At 39.4% G+C, this 25,576-nt stretch overlaps 1 protein-coding gene across 9 annotated transcripts in view; it reads right to left on the bottom strand.

Moving 5' to 3' along the window:
• Positions 1 to 25,576, bottom strand: part of ATL2 (atlastin GTPase 2) — a 73,831-nt gene that overhangs the window by 5,785 nt on the left and 42,470 nt on the right. For all 9 annotated transcript variants that reach the window (XR_004733664.3, XM_008980840.5, XM_002757845.6 and 6 more), the window contains 7 exons: positions 16,428 to 16,562; positions 16,078 to 16,182; positions 12,945 to 12,995; positions 12,252 to 12,308; positions 10,461 to 10,553; positions 7,888 to 8,026; positions 6,958 to 7,085 (listed from right to left, as the gene is read on the bottom strand). Coding sequence is in view for 8 of the 9 variants with exons in the window: in XM_008980840.5 (XP_008979088.1) it covers positions 6,958 to 7,085; positions 7,888 to 8,026; positions 10,461 to 10,553; positions 12,252 to 12,308; positions 12,945 to 12,995; positions 16,078 to 16,182; positions 16,428 to 16,562 (708 nt within the window). In the remaining variant the exon portion in view is untranslated. The remainder of the gene's footprint in view (positions 1 to 6,957; positions 7,086 to 7,887; positions 8,027 to 10,460; positions 10,554 to 12,251; positions 12,309 to 12,944; positions 12,996 to 16,077; positions 16,183 to 16,427; positions 16,563 to 25,576) is intronic.

Genomic DNA, 25,576 nt, shown 5'->3' with positions numbered 1-25,576 from the left:
CCTGCCTTAGTTTCCCAAGTGGCTGTAACTACAAGATGTGTGCCACCATATCCAGCTTCGGAAACAATTTAACCTAGTATTTTACTTTGACCAGCTTAAATTGTATTTCAGCTCAAGGAAAAAAAGTCTTAATTTGTTAATTCGTGGTTTAAGAGTAAAAAGGAAAAGATGAGAGTTTTTTAGAAGTCCATATAGAAGTCTTTCATCTCAACTTTCTATTGACAAAATTCATTCATCACAGGGAAGGAGGCAGAGCAAAATGGCCAGATAGAAGCCTCCAGTGATCCCTACCACCTCACAGGAACATCAAATTGAACAACTATCTACATAAAAAAGCACTTTCATAAGAACCAAAAATCAGGTGAGCAATCACAGTACCTAGTTTTAACTTCAAATCACTGAAACAGGCACTGAAGAGGATAGAAAAAACAGTCTAGAATCGCCTACACCACCCATCCCCCACCCTCCCAGCAGCAACCACATGGTGTGGAGAGAGAATCTATGTGCTTGGGGAAGGGAGAGTGCAGTGATTGCGGGATTTTTGCACTGAAACTCAGTGCTACCCTGCCACTGTGGAAAGGAAAACCGGGCAGAACTCAGCTAGCACCCATGGAGGGAGCATTCAGACCAGCCTCGGGCTGCCAGCCCCGCCACCACAGGCTAAGGACTCTGCCTGATGCCTTATTCTACTTAGGACTCTGTGTAAACTACTCACATCCTGAGTAGAAAGACTAAAAGACAAACCTATATAAAACATTAATTACCACAACTTTTCAAGACATAGTATACTGATACCTGTAGAAACAGCTGCTCTGAGGTCCCAAATAAACATGAAAGGCAGTCTAGGCCACAAGGCCTGCAATTCCTGGGCAAGTCCTGGTGCTGTGCTGGGCTGAGCCAGTGGACTTGGGGTGCACAGTAAGACACCAGCTGGGACAGCCAAGAGAGTACTTCTGTCACCCCTCCCCCAACCCCAGGCAGTATAGTTCACAGCTCTGAGGAAGACTCCTTCCTTCTGCTTGAGGAGGGGAGAGGGGAGAGTAAAGAGGACTTTGTCTTGCAATTTGGATACCAGCTCAGCCACATAGAGTGAAGTATCAGACAGAGTCCTAAGGCCCCAATTCCAGTCCCCAGTTTCCAGGCAGGATTTCTAAACACACCCTGGGCCGGAAGGGAACCCACCATCTTGAAGGGTAGGACCAAGTCGTGGCAGGATTCATCACCTGCTGACTCAAGAGCTTTTGGGCTCTGAATAAGCAGCAGTGGTAGCCAAACAGTACTCACTATGGGTCTTGGGTGAGATTCAGAGATGTGCCGGCTTCAGGGGTGACCCAGCACATTCCCAGATGTTGTGGCTATGAGGACAGTCTCCTTCTGCCTGAGTAAAGGAGAGGAAAAACAAAGGGGACTTTGTCTTGCAGCTTGGCCACAGTTAGGTGGAACACCAAGCAGGCTGGGTCCCTGATTCCAGGCCTTGGCTCCTGGATGGCATTTCTGAACCTGCCCTGGGCCAGAGGGGAGCCCACTGCCTTAAAGGAGGAGCATCAGGCATGGCAGTATTCACCACAGCTGACTCAAGAGCCCCTGGGCTTTGAGTGAAAATTGGCAGTAGCCAGGCAGTACTTGTCATAGGCCTAAGGCAGTGGGGGAGACTCCTCCACCTAAGGAAAAGGGAGGGAAGAGTGGAAAGGACTTTGTCTTGCAGCTTGCATGCCAGCTCAGCCACAGCAGATTACAACACCAGGTAGATCCCTAAGGTTCCCAACTCTAGGCCCTGGCTCCCAGAGGGCATCTCTGGAACCACCCAAGGCTAGAGGGAACTTGCTGCCCAGAAGGGAAGGATACAAGCCTGGCTAGATTCACCACCTGCTGATTGTAGAACCTTTGGGCCTAAAATGAACACAGGCAGTAGCCATGCAGTAGTCACCATTGGCCTTGGGCAAGACCCAGTGCTGTGCTGGCTTCCAGTTTGACCCAGTAAATTCCCAGGGATGGCGGCCACAACAGTGCTTGTGTCACCGCTCCCCCAGCTCCAGGCAGTTCAGCACAGAGACAGACTCCATTTGTTTGAGAGAAAGTAAGGGAAGAGAACAAGAGTCTCTGCCTGGTAATCCATGGAATTCTCCTGGATCTTACCCAAGAGCATCAAGGCAGTACCTCTACAAATCTGCAAGAGCCACACGGCATTATGGGCTTGATATGTCCCTAATGCAAATACAGCTGCAGTGACCAAAGATCACAACACCCAAGTCCCTTCAAATACTTTGAAAGGCTTCCCAAGGATGACAGGTACAAACAAGCCCAGACTGCAAAGACTATAACAAATACCTAACTCTTCAACGTCCAGACACCAACAAATATTCACAAACATCAAGGCCATCCAAGACAAAAATGACTGCACCCAACAAACTAAAATAAAGCACCAGTGACTGACCAATCCCAGAGAGACAGAGACAAGTGACCTTTCAGACAGAGAATTCAAAATAGCAGTTTTGAGGAAACTAAAAGAAATACAAGATAACACAGAAAAGGAATTCAGAATCCTATCAGATAAAGTTAACAAAGAGACTGAAATAATCACAAAGAATCAAGCAGAAATCCTGGATCTGAAAAATGCAACTGACATACTGAAGAAATGCATCCAAGCCTCTTTTTTTTTTTTTTTTTTTTTGAGGCAGGGTCTTTCTTTCTCTGTCTCCCAGCCTAGAGTGCAATGGCATAATCCTGGCTCACTGCAACCTCTGCATCCCAGGCTCAAACAATTTTCCTATCTCAGTGTCCCAAGCAGCTGGGACTACAGGCATGCGACACCAAGTGTGGCTAATTTTTTGTATTTTTTTTGTAGAGACAGGGGTTTTCACCATATTGCCCAGACTGTCTCAAGTGATCTGCCCACCTCAGCCTCTCACAAAGTGCAGGGATTAAAGGCATGAGCCACCTCACCCGGCCTCAGCTTCTTAGCAGAAGAACTGATCAAGCAGAAGAATCACTGAGCTTGGAGACAGGCTATTTGAAAATACACAGCTGAGACAAAAGAAAAAACAATGAGAAAAAATGAAGCATGCCTACAAGATCTATAAAATAGCCTCAAAAGTGCAAATCTAAGAGTTCATAGCCTTAAAAAGGGGTAGACAGAGATAGGGATAGAAAGTTTATACAAGCAATAACAGAGAACTACTCAAACCTAGATACTAATATTTAAGAACAAAAGATTATAGAACACCAAGCAGACGTAACCCAGATAAGACTACCTCAAGACACTTAATAATCAAACTCCCAAAGGTCAAGGGTAAAGAATGGATCCTGGCTGGGCGTGGTGGCTCATGACTGCAATCCCAGCACTTTGGGAGGTGAAGGTGGGGGGATTGCTTGACCCTGGAGTTCAAGATCAGCTTGGACAATGTAAAGAGACAACATCTCTATTAAAACAATAGCAACAGGCCAGGCACAGTGGCTCACACCTGTAATCTCAGCACCGTGGGAAGCTGAGATGGGAGGATCACTTGAGACCAGGAGTTTGAGACCAGCCTGGTCAACATAGCAAGACCCCATTTCTATTAAACAACAACAAGCATGAATGGATCCTAAATGCATCAAGAGAAAAGAAACAAACAACATACAAAAGAGCGCCAATACATCTGGGAGCAGACTTCGCAGTGGAAACCTTATAGGCCAGGAGACAGTGGCATGACATAGAGTCCTGAAGAAAAAAATTTTTTTGCTAGAATAGTACATTCAGTGAAAATACTTCAAACATGAGGGAGAAATAAAGACTTTCTCAGACAAACAACAGCTGAGGGATTTTATCAACATCAGACCTGTCCTACAATAAATGTTAAAGAGAGTTCTTCAATCTGAAAGAAAAAGATTTTAATGAATAATAAGAAATGATTTGAAGGTACAAAACTCACTGGTAATAGTAAATACACAAAAAAACAGAATATTATAACACTAATTGTGGTGTGTAAACTTTCATATCCTGAGTAGAAAGACTAAAAGACAAACCTATAAAAAATATTAACTACTGCAACTTTTCAAGACATAGACAGTATACTAAGATATCAAGAGAAACAACAGATGTTTAAAAGGTGAGGGGATGAAGTTAAAGTGTAGAATTTTTATTAGTTTTCTGTTTCCTTGTTTGTTATTTAGTTTGTTTATGCAATCAGTGTTACCAGTTTAAAATATATTATATTTGCAAGCTTCATGGTAACTTCAAAAGACATACAACAGATACACAAAAAATAAAAATAAATTAAAACACACCACCAGAGAAAATCACCTTCACTAAAAGGAAGACAGGAAGGTGGGAAGACCACAAAACATCAAAAAACAACAAAATGGCAGAGGTTAAGTTCTTACTTTTCAGTAACATTAAGTGTAAATGAGCTGAACTCTTCAATTAAAAGACACAGAGTGGCTAAATGGATTTTATAAAATGGTGATACACACTCCATCCAAAAAAACATGCAGAGACTGAAAATAAAGGTATGGAAAAAGATGTTCCATGCAAATGGAACAAAAAAAAAGAGAAGTAGCTACACTTACATCAGACAAAGAAGGTCATTATATAATGATAAAGGAATCAATTCAGCAAGAGGATATAACAATTGTAAATATATATGCACCCAACACTGCAGCACCCAGATATATAAAGCAAGTATTACCAGAAACTAAAGAAAGAGTGCCAAGCATGGTGGCTCACACTGTAATCCCAGCACTTTAGGAGGCCAAAGCAGGTGGACCACTTGAGGTCAAGAGTTCGAGACCAGCCTGGCCAACATGGTGAAACCCTGTCTCTACCAAAAATAAACACACACACACACACACACACACACACACACACAAATTAGCCAGTCATAGTGGCATACGCCTGTAATCCCAGCTACTTGGGAAGTTGAGACAAGAGAATTGTTTGAACCTGGGAGACAGAGGTTGCAGTAAGTTGAGATCATGTCACTGCGTTCCAGCCTGCATGACAGAGTGAGACTCAGCCTCAAAAAAAAAAAAAAAAAAATTGAGGCTCCTCAAAAGACTAAAAATAAAACAACCATATGATCCAGCAATCCCACAGCTAGGTATATACCCAAAAGAAAAAAATCAGTATATAGAAGACACATCTGTACTTCCATGTGTGCTGCAGCACTATTCACTATAGCTATGATTTGGAAGCAACCTAAGTATCCATCAATGTACAAATGGATAAAGAAATGTGGTACATATATACAATGAAGTACTATGCAGCCATATAAAAGAATGAAATCCTGGGCCAGGCACAGTGGCTCATGCCTGTAATCCCAGCACTTTGGGAGGCCGAGACAGATGGATCACAAGGTCAGGCATTCGAGCCCAACCTGGCCAACGAAGTGCAACCCCATGTCTACTAAAAACATAAAAAATTAGCCAAGCGTGGTGGCAGGCACCTCTAGTGCCAGCTACTTGAGAGGCTGAGGCAGAAGAATCACTTGAACCTGGGAGGCAGAGGTTGCAGTGAGCCAAAATCGCACCACTGCATTCCAGCCCAGGCAACAGGGCAAGACTCCATCTCAAAAAAAAAAAAAAGGAATGAAATCCTGTCACTTGCAACAACATTCTGGAACTGGAGGATATTACGTTAAGTGAAATAAGCCAGGCACAGAAAAAAATGAACTTCATATGTTCTCACTTATATGTGAGAGCTAACAATTAAAACAACTGAACTCATGTAAATACAGAGTACTAGAACGATGGTTACTAGAGTCTAGGAAGGGTAGTCAGAGGGTGGAGGGGAGGCAGAGATGGTTAATGGGTACAACAATATAGTTAGAGAGACTAAGATCTAGCATTTGATAGCATAACAGGGTAATTACAGTCAATAATAACTTACTGTACATTTAAAAACAACTAAAAGAGTATAACTGGATTGTCTGTAACATAAGGAAGGGATACATCCTTGAGGTGGACAGCCTATTTACTCTGATATTATTACACATTGTATGCTTGTATCAAAAATATCTCATGTTCCCCATAAGTATATATACTATGTACCCACAAAAATTAAAAATTAAAAGTAGCCAGGCACGGTGGCTCATGCCTGTAATCCCAGCACTTTGAGAGGCCGAGATGGGTGGATCACGAGGTCAGAAGGTCAAGAATATCCTGGCTAACATGGTGAAACCCCGTCTCTATTAAAAATATAAAAAATTTGCTGGGCCTGGTGGCACGTCCCTGTAGTCCCAGTGACTCGGGAGGCTGAAGCAGGAGAATCTCTTGAACTCAGGAGAAGGAGGTTGCAGTGAGCTGAGACTGTGCCACTGCACTCCAAGCCTGGGCGACAGAGCAAGACATCGTCTCAAAAAAAAAAGAAATAAAAATAAATTTTAAAAAATTCATTCATAACTAAATAAAGATAATATGAGAATGACTATCAAGTATCCAATAAGTGAACAAAAATATACTCTTAGTTAAAACTACAAATAATACAACCTTCCACAATGGTCTTGTTCTGACAGGCAAGCTATAAAGACTAGAGAAGAACAGAGGGGAAAAAAACCTATGAACACTTTACTTGAACTCAGAAACTAATATAAATACTTTCAGCTGTTCTTATCAAGTCCTCAGAACTCTGAGGGAGTGTTTTCATGAGAACTTAAGATGTAAAATTATGCTTTCCATTCCTATCATCATTTACAAATGACAGAGTAGCATTATAGCACAATGAATGGCTTGTTCTCTCCATATCTGAGATGGAGAAAAAGTAAGATAAATTAAATCACCATCTAGGAGACAGAAACTGCTATAATCTTTGAAATATCCTTAAATACAAATACATCTAATTCAAGGCAGAAAAATAAATTACAAATCTTCCTCTTCTTTGCTTTAAAATAAAGGCAAGCAATTTCTCATACATACAGATGAGTTTTAAATCAACTACATTTCTATCTTAGACAAAGTCATTTAATTTAAGAGCTCACCTACCTTAAAATATTCTACAAGATCTCTACAAGTGACTTTAGATCCACTTATCTCTTTTTCTACCAAATTTTCAGGGGCAAGCAGCAAAGGAACCAGATTTCGAAGCTCTCGTTTAAAGTCTTCATCAATATCTAGAGAACACAAAATTGAGCAACATATTAGTCCAAAAAAATTAAGTAAGTCCCCACTGGTAAGATTTCATAACATTCTGTTTTATGAAATAAGAATACATAGTATGTATTACTGAAGTGGATTCATTAAAAAAAAAAGCTCATCCAACATGCCCTATCTCACAGGAAAAAATATAATTCCCCTACTCTACTAGCTCATTTTCCCCAACCCCTAGTAACAATGCCGTTCAAGTAATAAATAAAACATAAATGTGTGGATTACCAAGGCAAATTTCACATTTAGTATTAATGAAAATGTCCTTTTCAAAAGAGGCAAACAATTCACAAAATTGTATTAAGTTTTACTACCAGATTTTGTTACACCAGCCATATTGTAAAAGTTTTGTCAATCACCAGGCATTCTGCCATCACACTCAAAATAATCTCACAATATAAATGAACTATACTATCACTCCTGAAACAGACTTATTTATATCTATCTGATTTCATCAATATAATAAAATGACAAAGTGTTTTAGCAAACTGCCATCAGTTGAAAAGAAATGCTCTCAGTCTTCAGAATTTTCAGGACATCAGTGCTGAGCAACAGACATTATAAAATAGGTTAATCAATAGGCTAGACAGCTGCAAATAAATCAATAGATTGCTAGAGAAACCACAGAGCATTACAATCACAACATGAGCAATGCATACAAACATTCTCCAATAACAGACAGGAAATTTAAGGCGTCATGTATTTTCTTTAAAAACGTTCAGCCTCTAATAAGTAAGTTCAGATTTCAGCAAGAATGGGAATTCCCACCTTTCAATCTCCCATCAAAACTAGGATTAGTGGCAACTTTAAGACCAGGATGTGGCAAAAGGAAGCAACCAAGATTTGAGAAACAATTGTGTATGTGCTTCCTTACATTCTGAAGCTCTTCATGTTGATTTTGTTTTACCTGAGGGCAGAGGGAGACAGGTGAAGTTGTAAACAGCAGAAAGAAAATGTTTTAACAAAAAACACACACACACTCACATGCATGCACACTTAACTCAGATGCTACTCCAGAGGAGTCTATTTTTACAATTACGAAGACCCACTTCTGACCACTTTGTTAAGACTCCCACATTTTCTTTTCTTTTCTTTCTTTTTTTTTTTTGAGACGGATTTTCACTCTTGTTGCCCAGGCTGGAGTGCAATGGCACAATCTCAGCTCACAGCAACCTCCGCCTCCTGGGTTCAAGCGATTCGCCTGCTTCAGCCTGCTGAGTAGCTGGGATTACAGGCATGCGACACCACACCCAGCTAATTTTGTATTTTTAGTAGAGATGGGGTTTCTCCATGTTGGCCAGGCTGGTCTTCAAACTCCCAACCTCAGGTGATCCACCCACCTCGGCCTCCCAAAGTGCTGGGATTACAGGCATAAGCCACTGCGCCCAGCTGACCCCATATTTTCTTAAACCAAAAAAGATGTTTTAAAGTAAGCTGCCTGGAATAGCACAAACTACAAATAATACAGTTAATCGTAGTATCTAACAACCTAATAACAAGTTATGGCTGTGCCTTACACACCAGTAAATAAATTAAGAATTTACTTTTAAAGTACTTACAAGAGCAACAAAACAGAACAAAACAAAAAAAGTATAAATTTGCCTACAAATAAAGACTTTAGCCCCTGAGCAAAGTAAAAGCAAAGATGAAAAATTACAGTCCAGTACAAAGAACCTTAGAAATTTGTTAGGATTTCAGGTCTCTTTCAACATGATTATTTATGATTTATGCTAGTTATGAGAATTTTGACAAGGAAAACTGCCATGTATTGGGGAGGAAAAATCTTAAACTTAGAAACATTTTAAATAATTACTCATGTATCCCAATATAACTCACATGGTCTCCTAAACACTCTTCTGAAAAAGAATTTTAACAAAGTATGTGCTATTTATAATAAAAACCTGGAGACTACCTAAATCTCCATCAACAACAGAATGGAAAAACTGTTGTCTATTCATTCAATGGATACTATATAGCAATGAGAATAAATTAACTAAACTATATGCAACAACATGGATTAACCTCAGAAACATAATATTGGGCAAAAAAGCTAGACTCAAACAAATATATTCTATATGTGACTCCATCCATACAAAGTACAAAAACAACGGCTGTGAGAAGTCAGGATAGTGGTAGAGGGTTTTGGGGGAGGGTTGGTGTATGGAGGTGGGTACTTCTAGGTCCTGGCTAAATGGCTATGTTCATTTTGTACAAATTCATTAAGCTATACACTTATGATTTGAGCAATTTTTTGAATACATGTAACATATTTCAATGAGAAGTTTAAAAACCTTCTTGTCTTTGAGTTACTAATTCTGTTATGTAATTATAATTTAGTATGTCTATTGTACTTTGTGTTAATTTCTTCTGAACAAACCAGAGACAGAAAATGCTGATGACTCAAATTATTTCCAAAAGTGGTGTCTGGAAATGCCTTTCAAATAACCTGAGAATGCTGAATTGGTTTTAGTCTCATTTTAAAATTAAAAATTTTTTTTAATTAAAAAAAACTTAAAATTTTAAAAATTGTATCATACCCCAAGTCTTTAACGTGGTTGAAAACCCAAATGCATCATTCCCATAGACAAATAAAACCTTATTAACCAAAGAGAGCACCCGCCTACTTATGAATAAAGGGGTCTTTATGTGTCCATTGCGTATGTGAGTAGATGGGATAATCTTTAAGTATCTGACCTGCAGGTTACCCAAATTGATATGGTTTGGCTCTGTGTCCCCACTGAAATCTCATCTCAAATTGTAATGCCCATGTGTCAGGGGAGGGGCCTGGTTGGAGGTGATTAAATAATGGGGGCAGACTTCCCCCTGCTGTTCTTGTGACAGTGATTTCTCACAGGATCTGGTTGTTAAAAAGTATATAGCACTTCCCCCTTCATTCTCTCTCTGTCTTGCTGCTTTGTGAAGAAGGTGCTTGCTTACCCCTTCACCTTCCACCATGATTTTAAGTTTCCTGAGGCCTCCCAGTCATGCTTCCTGTTAAGCCTGTGGAACTGTGAGTCAATTAAACCTCTTTTCTTCATAAATTACCCAGTCTCAAGTTGTGTGATAAAAGACTAATACATAAGTACTTCCGTGGGAGGGGGCGGGGTACCTTTAGGAATAAAAAATCATGATCCTTAATTTTGATTCAAGGGCACTGTCTTCTTTGGTAGGAATGCAACCACTTTACTTTTCATCAATTACAAACAGAGTCACTTGGGCTACCCTGGAATACTTTATTCCAACAACATGTAGATACTGCTAATGTGAACAGCAGTCCAAACAGCCTACCTCTTCGCCTGGCTTGGTGGTTATGCTCTCCTCTTAAAAAAACAGGGTCTTACCTGTAATCTTTTTTCAAGAAATTGCTTTCCACCTTCCAAACCATATGAATGTTCGTAAGGATAGCTCCAATCTCGAATCAAAAACATTAATGTCTATACACAGAAAAAATATAAATTGTTTATTTTACAATAAAGTTTACCAAAAAAAAAATCACAATTCTAGCAATTGAAGCCTACTTTACTCTCCTAAACATTCCTGATCAAAAGTTATAGTAACCAAATGGTCAGTACTGCTCATGGTTATTATATCAAGGACCCACTTAAACAACATTCTTATACCAAGCAATCGCCACCATTGGATAACTTCGTTAAATATAAAGAAAGAGTCACCACAAGCAATAATACGGGATTTTTAAAAATGAAAAACAGGTATATTAGGACACACAGATCATAATTTTAAATGATGGTTATGTAACTACAAGATCAACTAATTCTAGATGGCTATCTAGACTGATTATAGATCTAGTGTCAATAAGGACATTTTCACAGGATGTTTTTACTCAAAGAGGGTTAGGTTTCTCAACCTCAGCACTGCTGACATTTTGGGTCAGTTAATTCTTAGTTGTGTGTGGCTGTCCTGTGTACTGAAGAAAGCTGAACCTCATTTCTGGCCTCTATGTGCTAGATGCCAAGTAGCACTAAGCTCCCCCACAAAACTGTGACAACCAAAAATGTCTCCAGACATTAGCAAATGTCCCCTGGGTGGCAAAATTGCCCCAGTTCAGAAAAAACTGAGATAGGCCAAATAGGGTATATTTCACCCATATATCCAAAAATGAAGGCATATTCTGCTCACCTACTCAATAAAAGTGACCATTCTAGGCAGACAAGGGTGAGAGAGAATCAATGTAAACCCATTAAGTAGCAATCAGTAGCAATGCTGTCATACAGGAAGGGCTTCACACACTTAGGAGCAAACATGGTACAGTCATGCTCTCCTACAATAACTGCAGCTCAACAAATAATATTAATGGCAACTTATAAATTACACTTTCAGGCGGGCGCAGTGGCTCACGCCTGTAATCCCAGCACTTTGGGAGGCCAGGCAGGTGGATCATGAGGTCAGCAGTTCAAGACCAGCCTGGCCAAGATGGTGAAATGAGGTCAGCAGTTCAAGACCAGCCTGGCCAAGATAGTGAAACCCCATCTCTACTATAAATACAAAAAAAAAAAAAAATAGCCAGGTACAGTGGCAGGTGCCTGTAATCCCAGCTACTCGGGAGGCTGAGGCAGGAGAATCACTTGAACACGGGAGGTGGAGGTTGCAATGAGCCAAGATCATGCCACTGCACTCTAGGCTGGGCGACAGAGCAAGACTCTGTCTCAAAAAAAAACACAACACAACACTTGCTTCAAAAAATAAACTACCTGGAACTTTTCTATATAAAACCAAAATAAAGAGTAACAGAACTAACTACAACTTGTAGTAAACCACAAAAAAGAAACCTGTACCAATCTGAAGTTATCACATATTTTAAAAATTGGCATGACTGTCTTGTATTTCCTATTGTCTTAAGTTTCAGAATAACATCTATTAAGGGAAACATTATTCCCCTTAATCTAAGTGAAAGTATTCAGAATTAGCCTAGATTCATTTATTCTATTTATCCTGTTAGCCTATCACTGGTAAGTAAGCTGATGATGACATTACCATAAGTTAGTTTCAACTGCACTCAATCTGTTGCTAGCGATGAGTCTGCTGTAATATCCTGGTGTCTCCAAAATTACAAACTGAGGTGGCTTCACAACTTCTCACAGGCAAATCTTTAAAATGTTAAAATACTTATTTACCTGAAATGGTTTCTGGTAGATTTCTTCCATTGCGAGTCTTCCATACTCTGTAAATAACTATTAAATCGAGTTAGTTAAAATAATGCCACTGAAGAGATTGAAAGAAGACATGTGTTAACCTGTTCTACATCAAGGCTCCAGGTGCCAGAACCTTTAAAATCATTTGAAAGCCAAACATTTAATTTTCTAACACACTAAGTATATAAAAAATTTCTTCCAGTTAAGAAGTCATACATCAGTTTAAACCCATGTAACATTCAATCGTGTTACCAGTATTATAGGCTTCCAAATGTAAATTCACAATAAAGTGAGGATTAAATTTACAACACTTGGCACATTTTCTCTAAGAAACATGTACTTGCAGCTGCGCACAGTGGCTCATGCCTGGTAATCCCAGCACTTTGGGAGGCTGAAGCAGGCGGATCACCTGAGATTAGAAGTTCAAGACCAGTCTGACCAACATGATGAAACCCCATCTCCACTAAAAATACAGAATTAGCCAGTCTTCACTAAAAATACAAAATTAGCCAGGCGTGGTGGCACATGCCTATAACCCCACCTATTTGGGAGTCTGAGACAAGAGAATCCCTTGAACTTGGGAGGGGGAGATTTTAGTGAGCTGAAATTGTGTCATTGCTCTCCAGCCTGGGCAACAAGAGCAAAACTCTGTCTCGAAAAATAAAAAATATGTACCTGCAAATGTTGAAGATCATCTTCTTGAATATTCTGAGACAGATTATATACCTGTTAAAACAAAATTTATTGTTTTTTTATTAGTGTTTTGTTCTGAATACCCAGCTTGTGTATAACTTTAGTTGTGGAAACACAGGTTATTTTGTACCTCAGTGCAAAGGAATCATTTAACCACTATCTTGATAAGTGACATGTGAAAAGGATTTTCTCTTTTTTCCTAACAATAGTCAAGACAGAATATTAAGGAAGAAGCAGTGGTAGTAAAATATGTAAAAATCATGAATATGTGCATACTCATGGTCTAAAAGTGGGAGAAAAACAAGTGCACCATCTAGTAGGTTTCTTTTACTCCTTCTCAAAGCTCTTTATCTTATGATCTTTTTTTAAAAAAGTATAGGTTATTTCCACCATCATTTTTTGAAATTAGTGAATGTAAGGGGCAATAGTTTACAAAGATAATTCCTCCCTGGTACAATCAGAGTTACTCAGCGGGTGCCTTGACTACCATCAATTCTAATGTGGTTCCCTTTTTATTCACACTCATCAGTTTACTTACTCATCAGTTTTCACTTACACTCAACATGACGATTTTACTGGCCTGTGGAAGCTAACAGAAATAACAGTAGGTGGCACTCTTGCTCTTTCCAGAATTTTTAGGAGGCAACTAGAGCTGATAAAGGAGGCACTAAGTATCTTCAGGAAAGGGAGATTTTCATCCACTAATTCTAAGACAGATCTTTAGAAGGTAATCTACACTGCCACAGGAGAAAAGTGGCCATCAACAGATATCACCTCTGCTAAGAAATAACTTACATCTTAGGAACAAGGGTGACTCCAAAGACAGAACAGTCTAACAGCAAATAAGTGATACTCTGGCTAAACTTCTTTGAGGTCAAGAATATAGTCAATTTAGGCCAGCAATCCTAAAATGATATTCTTAGCTACTAGTTCTAAACAAAATTTAAAAAGTAATTAATGACTGAGGTGATTAAACTTTAGATTTAACACAATGACACTATGAGCAACCCATGTGTGCCTTTGCTTTCACTGTCAGGGCCAGGGTGCAAACAGCAGAGAAGGGGATTCATTTAACTTCGATCATTAGTACTCAGCATACTGTCCTGTATGTAACAGGTGCTCAGTATGTATTTGTTGAAGAAATAAATAACAAGAAGAGCAAATTATCACTGATCTATCAGTCAGATACCTTATATAAGGAAAGAAAACTACCTTCCCTCAAAGGCAAGAAAGAAAACAATAATCTTAATCTTCTTGGTATTTTTACTTTACAAAGCACTTTCATATGCATTATCTCATTTAAATCTCATTTCTGACTGCACACAACAACCATATGGGAGATAGGCAAGATGAGAAAAACTCATTTTACAGACAACAAAGTGGCTGCACAGCTTTAAGTGGCTGTCCAAAACCAGGTCTCTTACTATCAAAAAGTTGAATAAACAAACAAGAAAGGACCAACGGATAAGTTTTAGGACAGAGAACTCCCTAGACAGCCAGCTAACCTGAGGGGCTTCTGCTTGCTTCAAGGAAACTGTAGTTGTGCCATCTTGCATGATCAGAGAAAAAAAGAGACTCAGAGGGTCCCCAACAGCATCATTTAGTGGGTAATGACAAATGTCCCAACCCATAATAAACTGAAGTTAAGCTAAAGAGTATTCTTCTTTTAGCTCATGTTAATAGCCAACCTCCTTCCCACTCTGATGGCTAGGTACTTCAAACTGAGGAAGGAGGGAAATGGGGGCTTAGAGAGACAAGTCATATGTTCCAGACATTACTGGAAAGCATAAAAAAATATCCAAGACACTGTGACAGGATCACCTATGATCTACCATTGATAAGGACAATTTCTTATCTTGGGAGGATCACATACCCATTTTTAAAAAATATATTTCTTGATACACTATCACCAGCTGGACCTAACCGCCATAGTTCAGTAATTCATTTTTCAGAGATGTATCAGCCACAGCTGATCTCAGTAAAGAAATACCAAATGACATGTGGTGGTTTAACTGTCTAATCCATCTAAATTATACAGAAAAGAAATGGCCTGGCCTAAAGAAACTAGAACCTACCAGAATACCAACACAATTTGAATGTAAGTGAAAAAGAGAAGGGGTTTTATCCCTTTCTAAATGAAGCAGGTGCTAAAAAGCCTGTTTATTATTACATTAAATTCAACATTAATTAATTCTTCTGTTTTTATAGCCTTTAGTTCAAATAACTGAGCACCAGTTATCATAGATATGGAATAGAAAACTAGAATTCTAAACTTAATTACTTGGGTTTTTTGTTTGACAAAAAACCAAAAATGTACTCTCCACATTACAGTGTCTGGTAGCCATCTGACTTATTTCAATTACAGATAACATGTGATATCTTTTCCTCTATAAAAAAAAAAGTATATATTCCATAATGAAAAACCAAAGAGACTGGTTGTTGGTTTACTGTATCCTTTGTAACTATCCCAAAATTTTGCATCCTAAGCCAGAACACCATGCATGGAAATGTAAATAGCTCTCTTTCTTTTCTTCCCCTTCAATCAAAAGGCATTTTTCCAGGACAAGGTGACACATCCTGATAGTCCCAGGTACTCACAAGGCTGAGGCAGGAGGATCACTTCAGCCCAGGAGGTCAAGGCTAGAGTGTGCATGATCACACCCATGAACAGCCACTGCACTCCAACATGGGCAACATAGTAAGAATCCATCTCAAAAAAAAAATTAAAAAGGCATTTTCAAGACAGGCCAAATGCCAAGAGTGGTGGCTCAACGCCTGTAATCCTAGCATTTTGGGAGGCCGAGGCAGGTGGATCACCTGAGGTCAGGAGTTTGAGACCAGCTTGGCCAACAGGGTAAAACCCCGTCTCTACTAAAAATACAAAAACTTTGCTGGGTGTGGTGTCAGGTGTCTGCAATCCCAGCTACTTGGGAGGCTGAGGCAGGAGAATTGTTTGAACCCAGAGGTAGAAGTTGCAGTAAGCTGAGATCGTGCCATTGCATTCCAACCTGGGCAATAAGAGTGAAGCTCCGCCTCAAAAAAGAAAAAAGGAAAAAAAAAAAGAGGGGCCAAACGATTATGTGAATTGATCAAATCACTTAATCTTGTGTCTCACCTGGACAGAGCTAGTCATAGTGCTCAAGGCAAACACCGTTGCACAGTCTTTGATAGTTGACTGGCTATCAAAGGCACCCTGGGTATCCATAAGCAGCACAGCAACCTAGGAATTTGAGAGTTTAAAATACTTAGTAAAACAGTTGCCAAAAAAAACTATTAAAAAAATCAAGTGATAAATCTGAAAATCAGTAATTAAATCAAGGAAAATAGTTATATCTCATACATTTGACATAATAATCCATATGTTAAAGTTATCAAATAATAATAGTTGTGTGTTGTTTTGATTTTTAACACCAGAAAATAGCCCAAGAAAGAATATAGGGTAGAAAAGTATGAAGAAAATTTTACTTTAGTTCCATTAGGTCTGTCAATCACAAATACTTCATTCCAAACTTGTATGCCTGTTGTTTCTCTTTCGCAGCCACCTCGCCATGTAAAGCCTGTCAATGGTTCATTGTTTCCACCAATCCAACTTTGAGAATCCTGTTAAAGTCAAAGATAAATGTAAAATAAAACACAATTAAGAAATAAAAGAAACCAAAAAAAAATCACCCATTATTTATTTTACAGATGGGGAAGCTAAACCCTGAAAGATAAAAAACACTGTGTAACAGACAAAGCAGTCCTTAAATCCCAGGTGGGGTTCTTTCTCTTATAGAGATGTAGTCTCCTCTAAACATGAATCTTCTCAAATCAGATCACACTACTACTCTCTAGGCTTCCAAATAAGTGGGGTCATACTCACTTTCCTCCTTTTTAGAAAGATTTCCTGGCCAGGCATGACAGCTCATGCCTGTAATCCCAGCGCTCTGGGAGGCTGAAGCAGGCAGACCACTTCAGGCCAGGAGTTTGAGACAAGCCTGGCCAACGTGGCAAACCTCATCTTTACAGAAAGAATACAAAACTTAGCTAGGTGTGGTGGCGCACTCCTGTAGTCCCAGCTACTCAGGAGGCTGAGTAGTTCAGGCTCAAGGATCACCTGAACCTGGGAAGTTGAGGCTGCAATGAGCTGAGACTGCACCACTATACTCCAGCCTGGGTGACAGAGTGAGACCCTGTCTCAAAAAATAAGAGAGAGAGAGAGACAAGAGAGAAAGATTCCCTAAAATGTTTAAAATCACAGAAAAATCAACGCAATTATTTTAATATCTTCTTACACAGAGAGGCAAAACTATGTTCCAGGTAGAATGACTGTCAAAACAACACTGCTTTAGAATAGCTTATACTAAGAAGTTTTCACACTGCCTTCATTTTCTCTTTAAAAAAAATAATCAATTTTAGGCTGGGTGCAGTGGCTCATGACTGTAAGTAATCCTAGCACTTTGGGAGGCCAAGGTAGGTGGATCACCTGAGGTCAGGAGTTTGAGACCAGCCTGGCCAACATGGCAAAACCCCATCTCTATTAAAAACACAAAAATTAGCTGGCATGGTGGTACACGCCTATAATCCCAGCTACTCAGGAGGCTGAGGCAGGGGAATCCCTTAAACCCTCGAGCGGAGGTTGCAGCGAGCTGAGATCGTGCCACTACACTCCAGTCTGTGCACAGAGCAAAATTCTGTCTTAAAAATATATGTATCAATTTTAAAAATAACCCCAACACTTGTCTGAAACCTGGTTTAACCAATCCAACTATTTCAAATGCCTTTTTTGAAACCAGCAGGAAAATATGAACCCAGACTGGTTATCTCATTAGATCATGTTAAATTAGGGTAAAGATTGTTTAGTGTGCTAATGACACTGTGGTTAAGAAAAAAAAATAATAGAGTCCTTATCTGTTAGATAATCAAGTATCTGTAGTGAAAGGATATGCCTGGCATTTGCCTTAAAATATTCCAAGAGGTGTGGGGAAAAGAGAACAGATAAGCCCAGAAAAATGTTGACAGGTACTTTGGGGTTCATTATACAATTCTCTTTATTTTAGGGTATGCTTAAAATTTTCCATAATAAAAGGTTTTAACTATAACCACAGGGCTAAATTGTTATTATGAAATAATACAAAACTTAATATATAAGGTAATTTATCTAGAAAATTAAATCTGGGCTATAATAAATGAGTATCTTTGACAGACATCAAGATCCCTATACTTTAGGATACTTAAAGCCCATATAACCTTTATTCAATGTACCCCAGGTAAAATTCCCTTGTTTCAGAAATACTTCTAATAAGCTTAGATATCTAGTCTAAAACGAATTCCAAAGCCTGAATTAGGAGTGGAGAGATGTTTAAGATAGGATCAATGAGGGATGAAGCAACTGATGAAAAGCAGATACACAGCGACAAAAATAAAAACAAAACAGTGTCAGCCAGGCACAGTGGCTCACACCTATAATCAATCCCAGCACTTTGGGAGGCCGAGGCAGGCAAATCACTTGAAGCTAGGAGTTCAAGACCAGCCTGGCCACCATGGTGAAACTCCATCTCTACTAAAAAGACAAAAAAAAAAACTTAGCCAGGCGTGGCAGCACATGCCTGTAATCCCAGTTACTTGGAAAGCTGTGGCACAAGAAATAGCTTGAATCCGGACTTCAGGCAGGTTGCAGGAGGCGGAGGTTGCAGTGAGCTGAGATCACACCACTGCACTCCAGCCTGGGCAAGAGAGAGAGACTGTCTCGAACAAAACAAAACGAAAAAAAGACAGTGTCATCCAGACCATCACCTGACATAGCCTTAAACTTCAAATTATCTTTATTATTCCACAAAACTCCCATCCCCGGTAAGCCACCAATCCTATCAATTAGAAACTTCTCTTGGATTCATTTCTTTTTCTTCAGTTTTCAATACCTTCAACTTAAGTATCTCATCTCTGCTGGTTATAAGGCTGTTACCTGAGACAATTTCATTCACAGTATACATAATGGACTTGTGTTTCAGGAGGCGCCCTTGACAGGAATCAGAAGATTACTGACCCTTCCCAGCCAAGCAAAACTGGCGATCCTGCCCCTTGACTACATATGTGGATACTCTGTATTGGTCTCTACACACCTCCTGCTCTATCCACTAACCCATTTTTCCCACTGAATGTTCACAAGAAATGTAATCGTGCCACTGTCCTGATAAAAAGTCATCTATGGCTCCCCACTACCAATAAGACTATCTTGAGATCTGCTGCATAACAATCCATTTTTTCTTTTCATTTTTTGAGACAGGGTCTCACTCTGTCACCCAGGCTGGAGTGCAGTAGCACAATCAGCACTCACTGCAGCCTCATCCTCCCAAGCTCAAGCAATCCTCCCACCTTGGTCTTCCGAGTAGCTGAGAATACAGGTGCACACCACCACACCTGGCTTTTTGTATTTTTTTTTTGTAGAGACAGGGTTTCGCCACGTTGCCCAGGCTGATAACAATCCATCTTTAATTTACTCTTATCTATGCTCCTGATATTCCCCATAGATCTCAACACACATCTTCCTGATTCTACCCTACCAAAAAAGTTACCATTCCCCAAATGTATATGTAGTTTAGCTTAGCTATACCTCTGTTCTATTATCTGCCTAGACTCAGCCAGCAGTCAAGAAACTTCAACTTTTCTGTACTCTTAAAGTGTATTATTGATTCAACTTTTCTGTACTCTTAAAGTGTATTATTGATACAGCATGGAGTTACGTTTATATGGTTTTGCAGTTCTTGTGTGAGTCTCTTGAGAGCAAAGGCTGCAAAGAATCATCTTTGTTCACCAAACTGCTCCTATTAAAGTGCCCTGCACTGTTGTAAGTTCTCACATGCAGAATCTCATTCCCACACAATGTCAAAAAAAAAAGTCTGGAACTTAATGAATTTATTATTTGTAAAAGTTACAGCCTACACAAATAAAAGAATCTATCCTCTAAGAGAACTCTGGTTTTAATCTATGTTTTACTAATTTCTATCTCCTCTACAAGAAGGTAAGTTACATGAAAGTTTTGTTTCATTCTTACAAGTATTCCCAGCACAGAGAATAGTGCGCTTGGCTTGCAGTAGGCACTCTAAGTATTTCTTAAATAAATAAAAAATTTTACATTCATAAACTTCAATGTACTCCCTTTTGCGCATGAGTAATAAATACAGAAGAAATATGATGTTATCATTCCTAGAAACAATACAATTACATGAAGACGACAGTAAAAATAAATGTTTTAAAGTATAGATGACTGAAATCATAGGCTTATATGTTTGCTAACCCTCTCGTCTAAAGAAACTTTAAAAAGAATTGGTGTCTCATAAAAATCTGTGTATCATCTTTTCTTAGGTTACCTTGTAATAGAAATGTTTTTAAAAATACTAAACTGATTAGTCCACAAAAGGATCAAAGAAGCTGAGCGTGGTGGCTACACCTGTAATCCCAGTACTTTGGGGGGCAAAGGCAGGAGGATCACTTGAAGCCCAAAAGTTCAAGGCTGCAGTGAACTATGATGATGCCATCACACTCCAGCCTCAGTGACAGAGTGAGACCCTGTCTCTATTTAACCAACAACAACAAAGGGGAAAAATAAATCAGAGAACCTAATTAGTGTCTTCAAAACTTATACAAGTCTACAATTTCCCTAACATAATGAACTCTGATAGTTTTCATAAAATAGAGTCATTCTTTCATTAAATATTTATTGAACCTCTACCATGTGCCAACCATTTTTCTAGGGATGCAGCAGTAAGAATAAACATTCCTGCCCTCAAGGAGAATTTTAGTAGGAGCTAGAGGCAGCCTTGTTGATAAAAGACCCTATCTGCTGTGTTAATTTACTAAAAGCAAACCTAAAAACTCAAAAAACACTAATCTGATACTACTTACTGCCATGGAGACAAAAGCCTCAAAACTCGGAAATACAAAAGTAATCCTATTCCACTAGGAATATAAAGTAAATAGGAAAAAAAGAAGTACTTAGAGAATAAATCTCATTTTGCAAAAGGCAATCTGAAATCACCAGAAGTTCTTTTTCTGAGCTGGGGTCTCACTTACTGTGTTGCCCAGGCTGGTGTTTAACTCTTGAGCTCAAGCAATCCTCCTACCTCGGGCACCTCAGCCTCTCAAAGTGCTGGGATTACAAGCGTGAGCCATGATGCCCGGCCTGAAGTATAAGTATAATCAGGTAGTGAATAAATACAGCCTTGCCAAGAAGACATTCTACATAATATAATTATCAGCAATAAAGAAAACTTACCTATTCTAAACAGTAAGAAACAAATTCATATTTCACCAAAGGAAAAGTATATTCTCTAGCAACAAAGTGAAACAACTATATATACATTTATTTAGTTAGTCAGACAGAGAAAAAGAAAAAGAGACAGACAGGGTCTTGCTCTATCACCCAGGCTAGAGAGCAGTGGCACAGATCATAGCTCACTGTGGTCTTCACCTCCCAGGCTAGAGTGATCAAACAAAGGGCTGGCTGTCTTGCCAGGCCTACATGTATCAGAGCATACCCGCTCCTGATTGCTGGCAGGCTGACTCCCTTTCATAGTGGACAGGCTGGAAGAATAAAGGTTCATACAGAAGCCATAAATCATCTCAACTAAAAGAAATAAAAAGGATGAAATTAAGATTTAAATAGTGCTACAATAGTAAGCGAGATCCTCCCTAGTTGGCATGGCATTCCCCATGCCACCACAAATGAAAATCTTCATCTGTATACAACTAGTTACCTATTCAGGAGACAGGTTATTAACACTCAGCACCCAAACTGATGGACAGGATAAATACTGTACACATTCTAGCCACCAACTGTATTTACTATTTTCATTTGAATATGTGAGAACACTCTTCAAATCCTGGAACAAATTATAAAATATTTGACTTTAAAATAGTTTAAAACTGTCTAACATCTTATCCAACCCCATCCCCACCCATGTCCAACTCTTCCCTTCTGGGGCTAGACAAATCAATGAAATTATGACTGACCCAAGTCACGAGCCCAGAAAAAGGATAACTCTAACAACTTAGGTACATGCTGAAGAGGAATTTATGTTCTGATAAAGGATCTTCTTAAAAAGTGTCTTTGACCTTGAAGACACTATGCTAAATGAAATAAGCCACACACAAGAAGACTATGATTCCACTCATACGAGGTGCTTAGTCAAATTCATAAGGACAGAAAATAGAATGGTAGACGCCAGGAGAAGGAAGAAATGGAGAGTTAGTGTTTAATGGGCATAGAGCTTCAGTTGGAGAAGATGAAGACGTTCTGGAGATGGATGGTGGCAATGGCTGCACAGGGAAGTGAACGGACTTGATGCCTCTGAAACTGTACGCTTACAAATGGCTAAAGAGGTGCATTTTACGTTATGCATATGTTACCACGTTTAAGAAAAAAAAGTACCCTTGAAAGCTAACAAAACGGAAAGGGCAAATACCTTTCGTAATTAAATTGAGATGTGGCTTGGTCTTCCATTGGACTTCCAGTTTCAGCTTTCTCATGTAAAAAGCTTAGAAGTCATCAGACCCATCTTTACAACAAGAAAAAAGCTGAGCAAACTGAAAAATCAGTATCTTTCTTTCTTAGATCAAAGAACTGAGGTCACAGGTCAAATCACCTCTGCAAAATCACGAGAGACAAACTAACACAAAGGATCATGAGTTGAGGTTGGCTTACCAGCAACTGCTGCAGCCACTGGTAGGAACCCTTAAACTGCAAGTTGAATGAATTGTCAAAAGCTGAACTAGTTTAAGAGTGAAAAACCCCTAGAGGCTCAGTCTCAGCAAATCCCACATTTTCCTGAATTTTATCTCAAAGAACTTCACAAAGTTCTCAAAGTAAAAACGGAACAAAGTTTTCCTCATGACTGACAAAGGGATAAACACACATACACACACACACGCGGGAGAGAGAGGGGAGAGATGGACGGACACACAGACACAGCAGTCCCCAAAACAAAAGTCTGCCCTCTTGAGAAAATCTGACCCTAGGCAGGAGCAATTAGCCAACTCTAGTCCCATCTAGGCTTTCTGTCGAGTTTAGATTTAAAAAAAAAAAAAGGGTCGAAGCCCCGGACTCAAGCCCACTAAAAAACTAAGGAGCTAGAGGTACGGTGGTGTGTGCCTGTAGTCTCGGCTATTCAGGAGGCTGAGCTCAGGAGTTCAAGCCCAGCCTGGGCAACATAAGGAGACTCAGTCTCAAAAAGAGTAAAAATAAAACTAAGATTACCCATAAGGTGACATACGATGCTTCCACTCTCCTACATATTACCACCTCATCAACAGGGCTCCAATATAATTACAGTGGATTACAAATAAGAAAGCTGCAAGACACAGATTTCGAATTTAGGAAGAGTCTTGGGAAATCATAAATAGAAAGAAACTGAAGCCTCTAGGACCTGCAGCTACAGAAAACATTAAACACAGCCGCTCTCCAAGCGGGATTAACATATAACCTGATAATAAAAGCCTAAACCTTCACTCTTCATTACCTGATACTTCATGTATAGCTTTCAGCAAAAAATTACAAGCCATGCCAAAAGGCAAGAAAAAATAGACTGAAAAGAAACACATCAGAACCAGAATCAGATATGGTAGATTTTAGAATTATAAGATAGGAAAATGATCCAGGAAGAGGACAGAACACAAAACAGGATAAATACCAAAAAATCCCCACTAGATGTATCACAGCCTAGCTGCAAAGTAACACAAAAAGAAAATCTTGAAAGAAGCCAGGGACAAAACACTTTACCTATAGAGGAACAAAGATAAGAATTACACTGAACTTCCCATTAAAAATCATGCAAGCAGATAGACATGGTGACTCATGTCTGTAATTCCAGCACTGTGGGAAGGCGAGGCAGGTGGATCATCTAAGGTCATGAGTTCAAGACCAGCCCGGGCAACACAGTGAAGCCCCATCTCTGCTAACATACAAAAATAAAATTGGCTGGGTACAGTGGCTTGTGCCTGTAATCCCAGCACTTTGGGAGGCTGAGGCGGGCAGATCATGAGGTCAAGAGATGGAGACCATCCTGGCCAACAGGGTGAAATCCCATCTCTACTACAAATACAAACATTAGCTAGGTGTGGTGGCACACGTCTGTAGTCCCAACTACTCAAGAGGCTGAGGCAGGAGAATCACTTGAACCCAAGAGCAGAAGTTACAGTGAGCCGAGATGGTGCTACCATACTCCAGCCTGGCAACAGAGAGAGCCTCCCTCTTAAAAAAAAAAAAAAAAAATTAGCTGGTGTGGTGGCGTGTGCCTGCAGTCCCAGCAACTTGGGAGGCTCAGGCAGGAGAATCGCTTGAACCCAGAAGGCGGAGGTTGTTGCAGTGAGACAAGATTGCACCACTGCTCTCCAGCCTGGACAACAGAGTGAGACTCCATCTCAAAAACTAAAAGAAAAAAGAAAACAAGTATTATAGAAATGGAACAGAACTGAGAGTCAAGAAATGAATTCTTATGTCTATAATCAACTGATTTTCAACAAGGTACCAAAAGCATTCAATAGTAAAAGTGCTGAACAGCCTTTCTAAAACTGGTGTTGGGACAGGTAACCAAAAAATGAAGGAAGAAGCCTCTTGCACATCGTTATTATAACATATACAAATAAAAATATTTTTATATAATTATATATTAATATGATTATAGTATTATTCCTAATAGTAATAAAGTTGCAAACCAACCAATTGTCCATTAACTGATGAATGGATAAATAAAATGTGGTATATCCATACAAGAATATTATCCAGCCATAAAAAGAAAGAAGTAGATACATGCTATAATATGGATGAACCCTGAAAACATTATGCTAAGTGAAGCCAGTCACAAAAGACCACATTTTTTTAAGATTCCACTTACATGAATGTCCAGAATAGACAAATCCATAGAGACAGAAAATAGTGGTTCCTTCAGGTTGACAGTTTGGAGAAAGGCTGTGGGGGTAACAGCTAAAGGGCTGTTACAGGGATTCATTTTGAGATGATGGAAACTTTCTTTTTGAGACAGGGTCTTGTTCTCTCCCAGGCTGGAATGCAGTGGCACAATCAGGGCTCACTGCAACCTCAACCTCCTGGGCTGAAGCTATCCTCCTGCCTTAGCCTCCTGAGTAGCTGGAACTACAGGTATACACACCACCACGCTCAGCTAATTTTTTAACTTTCTGTAGAAGTGGAGTCTCCCTATGTCAGCCAGACTGGTTTCAAACTCCTGGGCTCAAGCAATCTCCCGCCTCGGCCTCCCAGAATGCTGGGATTACAGGCATGAACAACCATGCCCTGCCAATGGAAACCTTTTTTAATTAATTGTGGTAACAGTTGCACAACTCTGTAAATATACTAAAAACCACTGAATTGCACACTTTTAAATGAACTACTAACATGGTAAGTGAATATCTCAATAACACTGTTAAAGCAAAAACAAAAAATGAAATACTCTAAGTGCACAAGTCCAACAAAGACTCCTAGTCACACAAAACCCACTCATATAACACTACCAGAGTCTACAGAAGAACGAATGGCCCACTGAAATTTCTGTTAACTATCTATATACTAGTGCAATGTAACATCAATCTTACAGCTCGACATTGCTTCTTGATGAAAAGAT

This window comes from Callithrix jacchus, chromosome 14 (assembly GCF_049354715.1).
Source record: "Callithrix jacchus isolate 240 chromosome 14, calJac240_pri, whole genome shotgun sequence".
Classification (NCBI taxonomy): Eukaryota; Metazoa; Chordata; class Mammalia; order Primates; family Cebidae; genus Callithrix; species Callithrix jacchus.
Note: the sequence above shows the minus strand (reverse complement) of the source record. Positions and strands in the feature narration are given on the sequence as shown.